At 49.2% G+C, this 16,583-nt stretch overlaps 2 protein-coding genes across 2 annotated transcripts; one reads left to right on the plus strand and one right to left on the minus strand.

Annotated features, from left to right (window-relative positions):
- Nucleotides 1-4,386: 4,386 nt before the first annotated feature.
- Nucleotides 4,387-9,287, plus strand: LOC117859016 (carbamoyl phosphate synthase arginine-specific large chain, chloroplastic). The gene is made up of 3 exons (XM_034742181.2): nucleotides 4,387-5,696; nucleotides 6,571-7,266; nucleotides 7,471-9,287. Exons 1-3 carry the CDS (start codon nucleotides 4,419-4,421, stop codon nucleotides 9,010-9,012), a joined length of 3,516 nt encoding a protein of 1,171 aa, XP_034598072.1. The 5' UTR covers nucleotides 4,387-4,418; the 3' UTR covers nucleotides 9,013-9,287.
- A 3,857-nt stretch (nucleotides 9,288-13,144) lies between these two features.
- LOC117859017 (IQ domain-containing protein IQM1) lies at nucleotides 13,145-16,117 on the minus strand. The gene is made up of 4 exons (XM_034742182.2): nucleotides 15,909-16,117; nucleotides 14,793-15,481; nucleotides 14,508-14,684; nucleotides 13,145-14,381 (listed from the first exon to the last, which is right to left on the minus strand). The coding sequence occupies exons 2-4, from the start codon at nucleotides 15,420-15,422 to the stop codon at nucleotides 13,479-13,481; spliced, it is 1,710 nt and encodes a 569-aa protein (XP_034598073.1). The 5' UTR covers nucleotides 15,423-15,481; nucleotides 15,909-16,117; the 3' UTR covers nucleotides 13,145-13,478.
- Between the last annotated feature and the right edge of the window lie 466 nt (nucleotides 16,118-16,583).

Here is a 16,583-nt window from a genome sequence, read left to right on the forward strand (position 1 = left end):
GCCGCGGCGGCACCCCACGAAGACGTCGTCCTCCGCGGCGGCTGTGGCGGCCGCCTCCCCCGACGACACGGCGCGCCGCATCGACCGTATCCTCCCGAGCCGCTCCGTGAAGCGGATGTGCTTCGACGACAGGCTCCGGCGCGGCGGGAGCGGCTCCGCCGGCGGCGGCAGGAACGCCGGCGCGATGGGCCCGTGCGTCCCGACGTCGATCACCGTGACCGGCCCCCCGCCGCCGTCAGTCTCGACGGCGGCTCCGCTGGCCTTGGCCGTGTCGCTCGGCGTCGGGGAGACCTTGGCCGCCGGCGTGGCACCGCTGGCCGCGCCACCGCCACCGCCGCCGCCGCCGCTCTCCCTGGACCCGCAGCGGTTGGACGCCGAGCGCGAGCCGCGCCGGCGCGACGACGACGACGAAGGCTTGCGCGCGTGGATGGTGCAGAGAGCGACGCAGACGGCGACGGCGGCCGCGACCCACGCGGCGTGGAGGAGCGCGGGGGAGGAGGAGGTGGCGGCCGTGATCTGCTTCGACGACGCCGAGGTAGTAGGGTACGCTCTTGCCATTGGGAGGTGGTGCCAATCAAGGTGGAAGATGATCAGGCGCAGAGCGGTCTCTCTGGCTACCCTGCTACCGGTTAGTTTGCTGATAATCTGTAGTGCTGGTGTCTGATCGGCCGCGCGAAGATCGAGCAGTTACTACTGCGACAGATGCGACGCATGTTTTTGTGCGGACGTGCATGGAGACGTAGGAGTGATGGAGGCAGTTGATCCGGGAAAGGTGGCGCGAGTGGGCTGGCCAGTTCAGCTCCATCAGCCGGTAAAACGGAAGAGACGCGATGGGAGCTGAAGCGTGCAGGCGCCGCGTGCAAGGGGACGGTTGACCAGTCAACCCGCTACCAGCTATCGTGTCCACCCCCAAAAGGCCAAAACGGATGGAAGGCAGTTCCAGGCTCCCCTCGCGTGCAGTGCTACCGCTGTGCGTCGTGGCTTCTATTCTTTTGTTGTGTGATGCTACTTGCCTCATGGGCTATGGCGCATGATTTTCTTTTACCATTGTCATTTCTTTTGCGTATATATGTGTACATTATCTGTCAATCCATTTCCGGCTCAATTCTACCCTCACTCGCCATCACTTCTGAGTTCTGACTGTGGTTGTCCTTAATAGAAAGGTAGGATAATTACTGTGGCCATGAACCAAACAAATGTTTAACTCAATCAAACATTCAACCTTGCGTGACCTTAGACATGATAAAGTGTTATAGTATATCGCCATAAACCAATGAGTCCCGTAGAAATTAACTAGATCGGGTGATTGGGTCCCATGTATAGTCATAACGTGCGAGTGTACACCTTGTACAGTACGTTTGTATACGATCTGTCGGGCTTTTTCTTTTTTTAATATAGCAGCAGCTCTCCTCGTTTAAAAAAAAATGTATAGTCATAACGTGAGAAGTGACAAAGGAGAACATACAGCGGCTGGATTAACACCATCGACATCCAACGAAACCAAGGGCAAAAAAAAAAAAAGAGACGAGGAGGGAATTGGTAGCCCATTTCAGCGAGAAGTGAGATGGTGAAGTGGTGATGGGCTTGGAAATTGGCAGCCCATCACACAATTGCTTCCACTTGCTTTTGTGATGGTGGTGGATCATGGATCTTTTACGTTCTTGTGTTATTATTATTGCGCAGCCGATTTTTCATTTTGTTTGCCAAAAAAATTGGGCGCGTACGGATACGGTTACAGGGTATGTTGGTCAATTGAACCATTTCCCCCATTCCAGAATCAGAAATTAACTAGCTAGCCAAACTTGGAAGAAACGTGAACTGAATCATAAAAGTTTTTTTTTTTGAGAATTCAGAACCCTACCAAACAAATCGTCAAGTTTCAAGTCTGCAATCGGACGAAATAACGAATGCACCAAAGCAAAACGTGGAGAGTTGAAAAAACGACTTCCTGAGAAGAAGAGCCACCTCCATACATGTGTAGTCTTGGCAAATAACTTTGCTGTCGTAGTAGTTGGGAATTGCGAATTTGGATAAACTTGAATTCAAAATCTTTTTACACACGTGCTAAATCAAATCGTAGGAAGTAGTAGCTGCAAGCCTGCAAGTGCATGGACGAACGACCCAGGCACGCTGCATCTTCGTCGGGCTGCTGACCAGTCGGATCTCGCTGTCCGCATACCTATCCCTGGTAGGTGAGCTGAAGCTTTCGTCATATATCTTGAACAAATTTAAATCAGAAAAATACTGCATCAGCGATATTCGCTATGTTCGTGGAAACTCGAGCATGTCACATCCAAATCGTTTCTACCGCCAGCTCGTGCAAGTGAGTGCGTGAGCATGTCCGTTTTGTTTCTTTAGTTGACAATGTGCCCCCCCTGGTGTTGCAGCTCAGCCACTTGCTTCCGAGTAGGGTGCGAAGCGGCAAGCGAGGAGAAATGTCGAAAAAGATGGGAATCGATCGCTCATGCATGAATGAAAATGAAATCGTTCGACCATTGCGTTATATTTGGACCCTTACCCTTTGCTGTTATTTTCTCTCTTTTTTTGAAACGGTTTAAAATATTCTTTTTGAAACTTTGCTATTATTTTCATGGGTTTTAACCTTCCAGCTGTTTTATATCACACCATTTTTTCTTCCAAAAAGTTGTATAACGATACACATGTATCTCAGTAGTAAATCTACGATCCTCACACCGGTTTGCTCAGCCCTTACCAGCTTTGTGTCATTAAAATGGCAATCGGATCCAACTAAAACAGTTTGCCACCCAAGTCAATATCCTTCCTAGAAAGCATGGAATAGGCATGTGAATCGTTGCATTGCTTCTGTCCATCGTTTTCAGAGTTCTGATCAAGAGAGTTTTTCCAAATCATTACAAGATTGGACTTCATTACTAGTTGTGACCTTTCATTTACTCAATATATTAAGGATTGATGAGATACCAAGAAAAAGAATAGCATAAAGCTGATCTTTTCAGTTTAGGTGGCACGAACTTAATCCAAACTGCAAATCGGCACAAAAGGTTCCTCAATTACGCACGAGATATGGCAAACGTCCCTCTCAGCGTGAACAAGTGCACTGAAAGGGATATGGTCAAATTTCAGAGAAAAAAAATAATTGGTCAATTTGACTGGATGTGAAGTTTGACCCTCAACTACCCCCAGTGCTCCGTTCCTATTTGGCTTCTTGTTTTTTTTTCAAAGTAATATTTGGCTTCTTGATTAGAGGGACCATTCATGGTATTATCTCACTGTCCTGGTATATTAGTATCACAATCTCCGGACTTATATGGCAGCCAGCCTCTCCGGGTCCACCGTGCGCCGGCGCTGCTCCCGTGTTCACACGTTCCACTACAAAATTGTGACTCATCTTCTGATTTACTTTGACCTGTATATTCGTAATGGAACCATTTATAATTGGTTTATCTGCTAAACAAAAATGATCACCAATCCCGACTGCGTTTTAGTCGCAATCTTGAGATTAGTTTTCCAAATTTTAAGTTGTGAGCCCTTTTTTTTCTACAAGTGAATCGATTTTCTTGAAGAATGGACCGGCCTCGAGATGATGTTGGTTTTGATTTGGATGTAATTTAATTTGATTTCTTCGAGATGATGTTGGTTTTGATTTGGATGTAATTTGGTTTGACTCCCGATACGTGAAATTCTGTATGTTTTTTTTTGATCTGGGGGTGAGCAAATTTACTTAACCTTTCATACGACTTTTCTCGAAACTTTGTCACGCACATCCTTTTCCACTTGAAGGACAGAAAACGAATGGTTTACAGAGACATGAGTGGAGTAATTAGTGTGACAGTACACCCTTCCACATGTCACTTTAGCCCATGATCGTGGAGATTATATTTTAAACTAGCTACAAAATATTCCCAATCTTTTGTCTTTCATCATCATATAAAAAGAGGATAAAAAAGTTCGTCTTCTCCAGCCACTTTTGTTGTTCACCTTTCTGCAACCCTTGCCGTAACCTTTGCAGTCATCATCTAAAGAAGAGGAAAAATGCTGCTGCCTCTTTCCAGTACATCGTTCTGAAATCTGAATCCGACGTCGTTTCCTAATCCGACTGAGCAAACTTTGCAAAGCTTGATCAAATGTTTGATCCAGATTCGTGCAAAATAGCCTAGCACGTAAAGAAGTACATGTTCGAATTCGCATCCGATGCAAATACTATTCGTACACTGGTGCTATAAGATAAGAGTGTGAGATTTGGAGAATCAGCAAATTTTGGAGCATATGCGGACCCTTCTTGGCTTCTTCGGGCAAATATAAAATTTGGCTTTGGCGGGGCTAAACCCTGGGGTTACCACCTAATCCGCCGCGCTACAAAAAACCCTACCTTCCACCCTCTCCATCCAATCCAAACACTCCCCCGCTCGCCGCCTCCCCCCTTCCCCCCTCGCGCCGCCATGGCCACCTCGCTCTCCACCCCGTCCCAGCTCCGCCCTTCCCCCTCCCAGGCCGTGCGCCGCGGCCACCTCCTCGTCCCCTACCCGCGCGTCTCCGTCGCGCGCCGCCCCGTCCCGCGCCGCGCCGGCGCCCTCTCCGTGCGCGCCAGCGCCGATGGCGGCGACGCCGTCACGGTGCGTCGCTTCCCGGCCGCGCCGACCAAGGCCGGCCGCCTGGAGGGCGTCAAGAAGATCATGATCCTCGGCGCGGGGCCCATCGTGATCGGCCAGGCGTGCGAGTTCGACTACTCCGGCACGCAGGCGTGCAAGGCGCTCGCCGAGGAAGGCTACGAGGTGGTGCTCATCAACTCCAACCCGGCCACCATCATGACCGACCCGGACCTCGCCCACCGCACCTACATCGGGCCCATGACGCCGCCGCTCGTCGAGCGCATCATCGAAGCCGAGCGCCCCGACGCGCTGCTCCCCACCATGGGCGGCCAGACCGCACTCAACCTCGCCGTCTCGCTCGCCGAGTCGGGCGCGCTCGACCGCCTCGGCGTGCGCCTCATCGGGGCCTCACTCCCCGCCATCCGCGCCGCCGAGGACCGACAGCTCTTCAAGCTGGCCATGGACCGCATCGGCCTCAAGACGCCGCCCTCTGGCATCGGCACCACGCTCGAGGAGTGCCTCGCCATCGCCGTGGAAATCGGGGAGTTCCCGCTCATCGTGCGCCCGGCCTTCACGCTCGGCGGCACGGGCGGCGGCATCGCCTACAACAGGGCCGAGTTCGAGGAAATCTGCAGGGCGGGCCTCGCCGCGTCACACACGCAGCAGGTGCTAATCGAGAAGTCGCTTCTTGGGTGGAAGGAGTACGAGCTGGAGGTCATGCGCGACATGGCCGACAATGTCGTCATCATCTGCTCCATCGAGAACATCGATCCCATGGGCGTGCACACGGGAGACTCCATCACTGTGGCTCCTGCGCAGACGCTCACTGACAAGGAGTACCAGAGGCTCAGGGACTACTCTGTGGCCATCATCAGGGAGATTGGTGTGGAGTGCGGTGGCTCCAATGTTCAATTCGCCGTGAATCCTGCGGACGGGGAGGTGATGGTCATCGAGATGAATCCCAGGGTGTCCAGGTCATCGGCGCTTGCCTCAAAGGCCACAGGGTTTCCCATAGCCAAGATGGCTGCTAAGCTCTCAGTAGGTTACACTCTGGACCAGATTCCCAATGATATTACCAAGAAGACTCCTGCCAGCTTCGAGCCTTCCATTGATTATGTGGTCACAAAGGTATGATTCTGTCTCCATTTCTCAGGTTTCTTAGTGTTGCACAAATGAGTTTTGCTGGAAATATGCATCTGCAGTACAAATTTGACTTTTCTGTATCTTCTTTGCTTGCTCACTCCTTGTCAGTTGTCACCTATCAACTTGTAATGATTAATACCTCAATAATAATATCAAACTAATTGAACTGGATAAGTCCGTCCGATTGCCTATCCTGTTCTTCATGCATTGTTTGACTGTTGAATATGTTGGTAGACTGAATGAATTGTCACATATGCTCTGGCATCTACCTACTACTTAATAGTAAAACAGAGTCATTTATATCATTTTAAAGGTGAAGGCAGTAGCTTTTTGCAGGCATATACTTGTCCAGTTATCATTTTATTTTATTTTTCATGCTTGCTGAGTAGTGCTCCATCACTCTCTTAGTCAAGCAACATTAATATTTTCTTGTTCGCATATCTGTCATTGCCATCTTAGTCTAGCAACAGTAATATTTTCTTGTTGACATATTTGTCAAATAAGGATGAAATCATCACATCAATAGTTTTTCTCGATATGTGCATATCTTGGAGATTTGTATGTTGACTGAACCTTCCCCTGATGAATCTTTACATTATAACCTGAGATCAGTTACATTGTCTTAACCTGTGAATTTCTCTCTGTCTCATGGCTATATTGTCTGATATCATTCTTTCACTATCCGAAGCATATTACTCTGCTATTCGACATGCATAAAAATATTTACCTTTTCAGGATATGCTCTAGGATAAACTTATTTTTATTGTTTTGTTACAAGCCCATATTTATACCTGATATGTTTATCACACAATATTTTTCATGATCTACTTTTCTGACTCACCTTGAATTTACTATGCAGATACCACGCTTTGCATTTGAGAAATTTCCTGGTTCAGAGCCAATACTAACCACACAGATGAAGTCTGTTGGTGAGGCAATGGCACTGGGGCGCACGTTCCAGGAGTCTTTCCAGAAAGCTGTACGTTCACTAGAGACTGGCTTTGCAGGATGGGGTTGTGGACCTATCAAGGAACTTGACTGGGATTGGGAGAAAATAAAATATAGCTTGCGGGTACCTAATCCGGATCGTATCCATGCTATTTATGCAGCTTTCAAGAAAGGTATGGGGGTTGAAGATATTCACGAAATTAGCTTCATTGACAAATGGTTCCTCACTGAGCTCAAGGAGCTTGTGGATGTTGAGCAGTACCTTTTATCAAGGAGCTTAGATCAATTGTCAAAGGATGACTTATATCAGGTGAAGAGGAGGGGTTTTAGTGACAAGCAGATTGCATTTGCGACTTCTTCATCAGAAAGTGATGTCAGATCAAGGCGTTTAGCATTAGGCGTCACTCCAACATATAAGCGTGTTGATACTTGTGCTGCTGAGTTTGAAGCAAACACCCCTTACATGTACTCTTCTTATGAATATGAATGTGAATCAGCTCCAACCAATAGGAAGAAGGTGCTGATATTGGGTGGTGGGCCTAATCGCATAGGCCAGGGCATTGAGTTTGATTACTGCTGCTGTCATGCTTCATTTGCACTCCGAGAGGTTTGTTTCTGCATAATTGATTTCCATCTTTCACTAATATTTTTCCTCATTTGTGCTGTTTATATCTGTATAAATGGATTCTTGTAGTGAGCAAAGCCAAATTGCAAGTTTTCTTAGTCAACTACATTATATTGTATGGCCCTCTGTTTTTCTATTTTAGTGTCGATGATACTAATGTCTTGTTCCTTTTTCAACTCTTTTCAGGCTGGATTCGAGACTATTATGATGAACTCCAATCCTGAGACGGTCTCAACCGACTATGATACCAGTGATCGTTTGTACTTTGAGCCATTGACAGTTGAGGATGTATCAAATGTTCTTGATTTGGAGCGCCCGGATGGTATAATTGTGCAATTTGGAGGGCAAACTCCTTTAAAGATTGCACTTCCTATACAACAGTATATAGAGGAGAACAAAATGATTTCTGCTTCAGGCACTGGGAATGTGAAGATATGGGGAACATCACCAGATTCGATTGATGCTGCTGAGGACAGAAAAAGATTTAATGCAATTCTTGAAGAGCTTGGAATTGAACAGCCGAAGGGAGGGATTGCAAGAAGTGAATCTGATGCCTTGGCAATTGCCTCAGAAATAGGTTACCCTGTTGTGGTCCGTCCCTCGTATGTTCTTGGTGGACGAGCAATGGAGATTGTGTACAACGATGAAAAACTGATTAAGTACCTTGCAACTGCAGTGCAAGTAGATCCAGAACGACCTGTTTTGGTGGACAAGTATCTAATTGATGCAGTTGAAATTGATGTTGATGCATTGGCTGACTCAGCTGGGAATGTTGTAATTGGTGGGATTATGGAGCACATTGAGCAGGCTGGTATTCATTCTGGTGATTCAGCGTGTTCCCTGCCAACTAGAACAATCTCAGCTCAGTGTTTAGAAGTTATCCGTTCATGGACCGCAAATTTAGCAAAGCGTCTGAATGTCTGTGGATTGATGAACTGCCAGTATGCTATATCTACTACTGGTGAGGTGTTCCTGCTTGAGGCGAATCCGAGGGCTTCACGTACAGTCCCTTTTGTGTCAAAGGCAATTGGGCATCCATTGGCTAAGTATGCATCATTGGTCATGTCTGGTGTGACTTTGCATGAACTAGGCTTCACTAAAGAAGTGGTTCCTAAGCACGTATCTGTTAAGGAAGCTGTTCTTCCATTTGAGAAATTCCAAGGTTGTGACATTCTTCTTGGACCAGAGATGCGCAGCACTGGAGAGGTGATGGGCATTGACTACGAGTTCTCTGGTGCCTTTGCCAAGGCGCAGATTGCTGCTGGACAGAAGCTCACTTTAAGTGGCACTGTGTTCCTTAGCCTCAATGACCTGACAAAACGGCACCTTGCTGAGATTGGACGAGGATTCCAGGACCTTGGTTTCAACATTATTGCCACATCTGGTACAGCTAAAGTGCTCCAGCTGGAGGGCATCCCGGTGGAGCCAGTTCTGAAAATACATGAGGGGCGACCAAATGCCAGAGATATGCTGAAGAATGGTCAGATTCAGGTCATGGTTATAACAAGCTCTGGTGACGCACTAGACTCAAAAGATGGCCTCCAACTCCGCAGGCTGGCCCTGGCCTACAAGGTCCCGATAATCACAACTGTGGATGGGGCACGAGCAACCATGGATGCCATCAAGAGCCTGAAGAACAAGTCAATCGAGACCCTTGCGTTGCAAGATTACTTCCAAATTGCTGATGCATCACCAGACTTGCAAGCAGCAGCACAAACCGCCCCTTAGAGGGGTCTCCCCTTTTCATGTAATGTGAGCCTAGCGTTAACCGAAAACCACATCTCTTGATATTATTGTGTACTTGTTAGCATCCATGCACCTGCTGCATGCATTCCCAAATGTAAGCATGCAGTATCAGTCGAATGTTAGACAAATGGAAAACTTGATGGATTAGGGTGGGCAGCATCTTGCCCAATCTTGAGCCCAAGATTGTTGTTTTCATCTGTAGCCTTTGTTATCCTGCTGTTTATGATTATAAATAAGTATTTTGGCTCTGCTACTTATTCAGCCCTTGCTACTGTCCTGAGCCCAAAACGTCTTAGGTCTACCAATGATTCTATTGTCTGTACTACTTCAAACATGATTAGCATATCCCTGGATATTGTTTTATGAATGATTGAATTCGGTCTGCTGTTAATTACACTGTACTTTGTTTTGTGAACTAATTTGCTTGTGCTTGTCGTTATTGGCAAGAAAGTTCAGATTATCTGCTCATGTCAGACCTCCATTCTATTGGATACGGTGTCCTATAGAATGCAGTAGTATACATGCTTTTGTTGCTGCCCAGGATCAAACTGGAGACCTTCAGTGTGTAAGAGTGACGTGATACCCACTACAAGCATGTTCTCCACTCTGAAGAATACCAGCGGCATGGTGCTGCTGCTGAATCAAGACAGCCACTGTTCTTCGGTTGCCCTGAAAGCTCAATCCTGTGGAAGGCAATCACCGTTCAAAACTGTGGTGCCTTGAAGAGTTGAAGTGGACCAGTTGTGGATGGCACCCACCCTAGGAGAGCTGTGCCCCATCGTTTGACCCTCTCTGTTGCTAACTAATATTCTCTGGCGTCAGGAACGATTTTGTCTTCCACCACGAACGCTTTGGTTCCCGACGCGATGATCTTTGATATTTGGCTTCCCAGGTTTGTAAACTCTGAACATAAGAAAGCGGTTGCTCAATGGCGATTGTTCCTGCTCCGATATTACTCTGTAAACCTCGCTCCGAGCGGCTTTAATTGGTCCTCATGCTTGAATGAAATCCAAGGTTGATAAACTGATGAACGATCAGGTGAAGGCATTTTCTGATGAAGCATCATTATCATTCTGCACCAAGATATCTTACGTGACGAAGATGACTACACAGCCAAATCTGCCTATGAAGCTCAATTCAGAGGAACATACAACTCATTTGATGGCGCCACAATCTGGAAGGCTCATAATGAATCTAAGCACAAGTTCTTTGCATGGCTGCTCATACAAAGCAAGCTATTGACAGTAGATAAATTGTTACTCAGCATTGGCACCATATGCCCACTATGTGATCAAGAGCTAGAAATAGCAGTACACTTGTGTCTACGATGCAGCTACTCCAAGGAAGTCTGGTTCCTAGTGAGCAATTGGACGGGAGTGAGATCCCCATTCCAGAAAATGAAGAACAAGACATTGAAGCATGGTGAACAAGAACATTGCAAGGCAAATGCAAAGAAGAGAAGATCTAAGGCGGCCTTCTTGACACTAACAGCATAGAACATCTGGAATGAGAGAAACAGAAGAATCTTCAAGGATAGAAACTTCGAGCAATGCAAGTCTTTCGCAGAATTCTGGAAGAAGTTGAGCTGAGACAAAGAGCCCATGGATACCCGGAATTGGGTAGTGTATCTTAGTTTATTTCCATGTTCAAGAGACGAGTTTTTATTCATTTCTATAATATTGAACTCTATGTAATCATGCACTTCTTTCCACTTAAATGAACGAGCAGTGCTCCTGCTTCTTTTCAAAAAAAAATATCTTACGTGACACTTACACAGTTATACTCGCTCCATGTTCTTAGTTTTTATGGTAGTGAGCATCTAGTCTACTGTCTGTCTGTCTTGCATTGGTCTAAGTAGTCTTCCCTGAACGTATACATCATGTTTCTTCAGTTCGCAGAACAAAGTCTACTGTGGTCTTATATTAGCTGATTGCGTGATCCTAGTACGAGCACTGTAATTACAAGTTACCTTCAGGTTTTGAACTGTTGGACTTTGTGAATGGCTTTGGATATGCAGGTAGGTGTTTGATGTTGCAAAAGGGAGATCAAGAATCGTATCATCGCTTTGCTAACCGGGTGCTTATCATGGGCAAGGAGGGTTGTGTTGTGCTACCTAAGGGAGGCCAAGGAGTGCTGTGCATTCACTAGTACACCATTCAACTAGTACACCAGTGTTGCGTGTCAGACTATTTGCACTTTGTATGTATCATATTTTTTTAATCCTTGTTGTGAATCACACATAAGCTATGTTTGGTTGCATGCAGCACATGATGCATGTATGGATGATCCTGGATGGTGTGGTTCAACCAATTTGTTTGCACTCCTATTAGTTAAAGCTGAGCAAAATGCGGGCCGGGCTGGCAAAAAGCTCGGAATGATTTGGGCCCACGAACAGCTTTCGGGCTGGATCGCCCACTCCTTTTCAATTAGAAAACAATTCAAAAAAATAATTGGGTCGGGCTTAGACTGTCCAGATTTTTTTCGGGCCGGAAAATGAACACCATGCTTGACCCTAAAGGTCACAGGCTGGGCCATCAGGCCGAGCCAAATTGCTCACCTCTACTATTAATAAAATAATGTATTGAGTGAATTGGTTGGTATAATTCACCCAACCAAATAGAAAAACCATTATTATTTTGAATCATTTCATACATGAATTAAATTATACAATCAACCAAACACATACTTCATACTTGGTGTTAATCATAATTGTTATACTTTGATCCGACTAAGTAGTTTCTTATATGGTGTACATATGGATGTGGAAGGAACAGTGAGTTAGACTCGTGCTGCCCGTGTGTGGACAGAGCCGGACCTGACGTGTCGTGAAGGGACTCGGCCTGTTTCATCATGAATAAAACCTTGATCATGAGGGATTGGATACAGTTTTTGATTGTCACAAAAAAAAAAAAGAAATGGCACAGAGTCTTAGGCACGTGTTTCTGAGGAATGACCTGACGGAACCGCGTGGGCAACAGGCAATCTCGCTGCCGTAGACACGTTGAGATGACGTGACAGATAATTCCGGAAAGACAGCATGGACTTGGACCTTTTCTCGTAGCCTTGTCCCTGCGACGGGAGGAGGCGCTCGTGCCGAGCAGACGCGCATCCACATTGACCCTGTGGTCAAACGTGATTTGGAAACCTTCACAAAAGAAATGACTCGAATTCACTAAAACTTTATGTAATGAGACTTGGAATATGGAGTCACCGTGACAAATCTGGGGAACAGCACCCTGCAGTATTGTTAGGAAACAGCAGAGCCCATTTGTGCCACAGAGCCCATTTGTGCCACTGTAATCAGGAGCCAAAGGTTTTTCAGAATCCAACCCAAGGTTTCAATCATCCACTACTTAAGAAAATCCATTAAGCTAGCTCCCCTGTCATTGTAATCAGAGCGAGTCTTCACAAGTCCAACACGGCATTGCGTAAAAAACAAGCCGAAGACGCAAGGAGACACTGGGACTGGGGCCAAAAAGGGACCTACCAGTTTTCAGAAATGTCATGATCCAAAGATGAAAAGCAAGTGGAACAAGTTCACACACACAGCAGCAGAGACTTGTAGACTTGTGATACAGTAGTATATGCACTCAGGCTTACTGGCTTAACCACTTGAGCTCTGGTTCAGAAGATGGACTTGTTGGCCTCTCCAAGTCAGAACCCAAGTTGCGCTCGAAAACAACGCAGAATTCCAGCTGCAAGACGCGAAACGTTAGCCCAAGATAAGGGAAGAATTGAGGGTCAGAAACACGCGCCCGGGCGCCTGTTTCGTCGCATGACCCTTTTCCTGCGGATTTCCGGTTCCATAATTCTACTACCAGGATTGTGACCCCAGATTTCGATCGCCTTTAACTTTACCTTTTCGGCAAGATTTGATTTTGTTTTAGCTTTTTAGGAGAGCTGCTGTTTTCATCTCATGGAAATTTGCAAATCCCATTGCACCGAAGCTGGTGCAGGGGAAACCAAAAAAGGATTTGCTCTGCAAAGAACAATTTTCACCTTAGCTATTTGGACACTGCAATGAAGCATCACGGCTTCTGCATCTAAACACGCACACACTACCAATGAGACTCATGACTTACTGTCACTGAACATTAACATTTTTTTAAGGAAGAAGGATGTTCTCTTAATCAAAAAGTATCTGCAGTGTTACATTCCTCTTAGAACTGCAGGTTCATGTTATACAGGCCTCGCAGCTTGTGGTTTACACTTATACAACGTGCAGAGTATGCACCTCAGGTCAAAGAAGAAGAAGATGAACAAACATACGAAAGAATGCATTGTACAAGATCAAAAAACATCTTACGACAAACAACCAACAAAATTGTTAACCCTCATCTAACCAATTGAACGAACGCTGCAACGCCTTCGAAAACGGCGGTGCAAAGTCTGCAACTGCGGCGACACGGCGAGGCCGGCCGGCCATGTCAATGAGCAGCGCCGCCGGCTCACTTGCCTTTGTGCTTGGGGAGCGTGAGCGCCACGGCCGGCGTCTGGAACCCCATGAACTGCTGCTTGGGCGACCGCCTGGTGGCCCCCGGCGCCGGGCTCGGGATTGGGAGCCTGGCGCTGGTCGGGGTCGGGAGCCCCATGTAGTGGAGCCGCGGCGACAGCCTGATCCTCGGGCTGGGGCGCGGCGACGGGATCGGCAGCGGCAGCCTGCCCGCCGCGCCCGGCGACGGCGCCACCCGCGGCGACAGGTTCACCTGCTCCAGCGCCATGCTCTGCAGGTCCGCCGGGTAGTCCCGGAGGCACCCGATGCGCGCGCCCGTCGGCGTCGACCACTTGAACGACGGCCGCCTCGCCATCATCTCCGGCTCCGCGGCATCCTCCTCCTCGCCGCCGCCGACGGCCATCTCGGCCGCCACCTCCTCCTTCACGATGTCCACCTCCGGCAGCTCCACCGGCTGGTCCGTCTCCACGGTCTCGCCGTGCGCCGCAGCTTCGGCGGTGGGCGCTTCGGCCTCCTCCGGCGCCTTCTTGAACGACGGGTACTCGTCGTCGTCGACGGAGCAGCGCTTGACGTTGGCGAGGTCGACGCTGTTCTCCTCGAGGAAGGCGATGAACTCCCTGAAGTTCTCCTCCGTGGGGTGGTAGTGCCCGCTGTATGGCCAGATCGCCCTGAGGACGCCCTCCTTGGCGACGAGCCTCCCGGCGGCCGTCGTGGCGGCGCCGGACAGGAAGCTCGAGTGTTGGAACCTGCCCTTCCTCTTCTGCCCGACGTACAGCGACCGGCTTGTGCTCAGCACGAAGATCCACTTGGACTCCTCGTTCGTGTTCACCAGCTCCCCGCTCTGCTTGTACAGCAGACGCCCTCCCTCCACGATCACCTCGTACGCCGCCCTCTCGTTCTGCCATTGATTGATTTTGGAGTAACATTCAGATCAGTCGCAAGCTTATTTATATATGTTGCAATACAATTAGAATTATTTTTTTGATATGTTTATTTAGAAGGATGTTGTGGGCACAGTACATACCGGTCCGAGGTACATGATGAGTTGCGAATAGAGCTTGCTTCTTGGGCATTTGGGGTGATGCTGGTCTCTACCGGCGCCGATGTCCAGCCAGTAGAAGAAGGGCTCGCAGCTGGAGCTGGCGGACCAGATGTCGTAGTAGAGGTGCAGGTTGTGGCCGTAGCGGTGGCGCGGGTCAATCTAATTGAATCGAGGAGGAAGAAGAAACAGATACCAGATGAGAAACATTTCCTCCAATTAATCCAAGAACAAAAATAGAAAAGAAATGAACAAGAGAAGGCAGCTTACCGCTTCGAGCCAGTGCTGGAGCGCGAGCTTCTGGGCCTTCTCATCCTTGGAGAGGCCCTTGCCGACCTTGGCGATCCTCTTGCCCGCCCTGGACCATCGCGACACGGCGGTCTCCTGCTTCCCCCCGTCGAAGAAGGAGATGGACTTGATGTTGAGGTAGACCGAGTCGTAGGTCTTCCACCAGAGCTCCTCGGCGATGATGGCGCTGTCGGCGAGGCTCCGGCGCGTGCGGTGGCCCTTGTAGATCTTCTGCAGCTTGGTGGCCGCCTCGTCGAGCTCCACGCGGGGCCGCGGGGAGATGTACTCGATCATGGCCTGCGCCGGGGACGCCGCCTGGCGGGGGCTCTGCTGCTGCGGCGCCGGCTGCAGCGCCAGAGTCCCCGGGCGCGCGCCGTTGATGCCGCTGCCGCCCCGGCCGGCGGGGGCCGCCGACTCAGGCTCTTGAGGGGGCGCCGCCACCTGCGCCTCCCAGTTCTTGAAGCTGAGCGAGCGCTCGAGGCCGCCGCGCGCCATCTTGGCGGTGGCCCTGGGCGATGATGTCCTCACCGGCGAGAAGCAGCCATCCCGGGGGCTGCGCGGCTTCGGGGACAGGAGGTGGTTGCGCTCTGTGTTGAGCAGACTCAGAGACATCTCCCGGCTGGGTCCTCCCTGCAGGGACGGTGTCGCTGCTGCCGGAGAGCCGATCGTTCCTGCAGGTGAATCATGGGCATGGTGATGATCAGCTTAGGAAACTAGTATGTTGCTGGACAACGAAAATCCTAGTAGTTTAGGAGTTCGTCAGAGAATCAGGCTGGTGGTTGCAGGGCTAGCATATCAGCAATTGTTTGCAGAGCTAAATGCAATTATCCAAGCGAGGGACATGCTTGGCCTTATATAAAATAAAATAAAACCAGCATCTATCTTATCCTGAGAGAAGAAAAGTCTCAGGAATGGCAGCAAAACGGAAGCTTGGCCTTTATTGCGAGCGCCGTACTATAGGGCAGGGCAGGAGATTAAGAGAAATCACAACCACTCAAACGACCTAAAATCTCCCAACAGAGTACACCAGCAGCACACCAGAAGAAGAAGGAAGAAAAAACAGGTGGTAACTGGTAAATTCGTAGCATCGGTGCATACCCAGAGAGCGGATGGGAGAAGGAGAACCGGAGGTCGAGAGCTCGCCGCCGTAGCCCGTAGGTGTGGCGTTGCTTTGAGGTTTCAGTTGTTGTTGGTCCGTGGCTGGCACTCTCGGGGCAGGATGGGGGCGCCCATATATACATGCGCCAGCTCCATGGAGACTATGGAGGCAGAGGAGTACGAGTCCAAGTTGTGCGTTGCGGAGGCAGGGGGCGTGCGGTCTGGTGCGGGAGACGACGAGGACGACGACTGGGACCGAGCGACCGGTCGTTGCCGCGCGAGCGGGGGATGGCCCTGGGGTTGCCGACGAAGCCTCCGCGTCCCTGCCCAGCCCGGTTTCGCACGTCAGCGCGGCCGTATCCGGCGTTGTTTGGTCTTGGTTGGAACGGAAGCGAGCAGCCGAGCCAGGCGTCCATTCGAGTCCGCCTCGCCCAGCAAAGGTCCGTATGCACGACAGGGATGCTCGGCGTTGGTTGGCCGGTTGAAGCGATCAACCGGGGAAACATCAACCAAACACGTACGGTACCATGCAGTAGTGATCTCTTGATGGATGCACACTGGACACGTACACATAACACACGACTTTTGTTACCGCGCTCGACCTAGCTGCCGACCAAGCACGTACAGTCAACTTTTTGTTTCTTTCGCTGGTCTCTTGGGCCCAGAGACTCCGAG

The sequence above is a fragment of the Setaria viridis genome, chromosome 5 (genome assembly GCF_005286985.2).
Source record: "Setaria viridis chromosome 5, Setaria_viridis_v4.0, whole genome shotgun sequence".
NCBI lineage: Eukaryota > Viridiplantae > Streptophyta > Magnoliopsida > Poales > Poaceae > Setaria > Setaria viridis.

Bases quoted from the DNA above. Each gene is read 5' to 3' on its own strand.
- LOC117859016 (XM_034742181.2), top strand. From the start codon at position 4,419: ATGGCCACCTCGCTCTCCACCCCGTCCCAGCTCCGCCCTTCCCCCTCC. The intron at 5,697-6,570 runs GTATGATTCTGT...TTTACTATGCAG, and splicing joins TTGATTATGTGGTCACAAAG to ATACCACGCTTTGCATTTGA. The intron at 7,267-7,470 runs GTTTGTTTCTGC...AACTCTTTTCAG, and splicing joins CTTCATTTGCACTCCGAGAG to GCTGGATTCGAGACTATTAT.
- LOC117859017 (XM_034742182.2), bottom strand. From the start codon at position 15,422: ATGTCTCTGAGTCTGCTCAACACAGAGCGCAACCACCTCCTGTCCCCG. The intron at 14,685-14,792 runs GTAAGCTGCCTT...CGATTCAATTAG, and splicing joins TCCAGCACTGGCTCGAAGCG to ATTGACCCGCGCCACCGCTA. The intron at 14,382-14,507 runs GTATGTACTGTG...AATCAATGGCAG, and splicing joins TCATCATGTACCTCGGACCG to AACGAGAGGGCGGCGTACGA.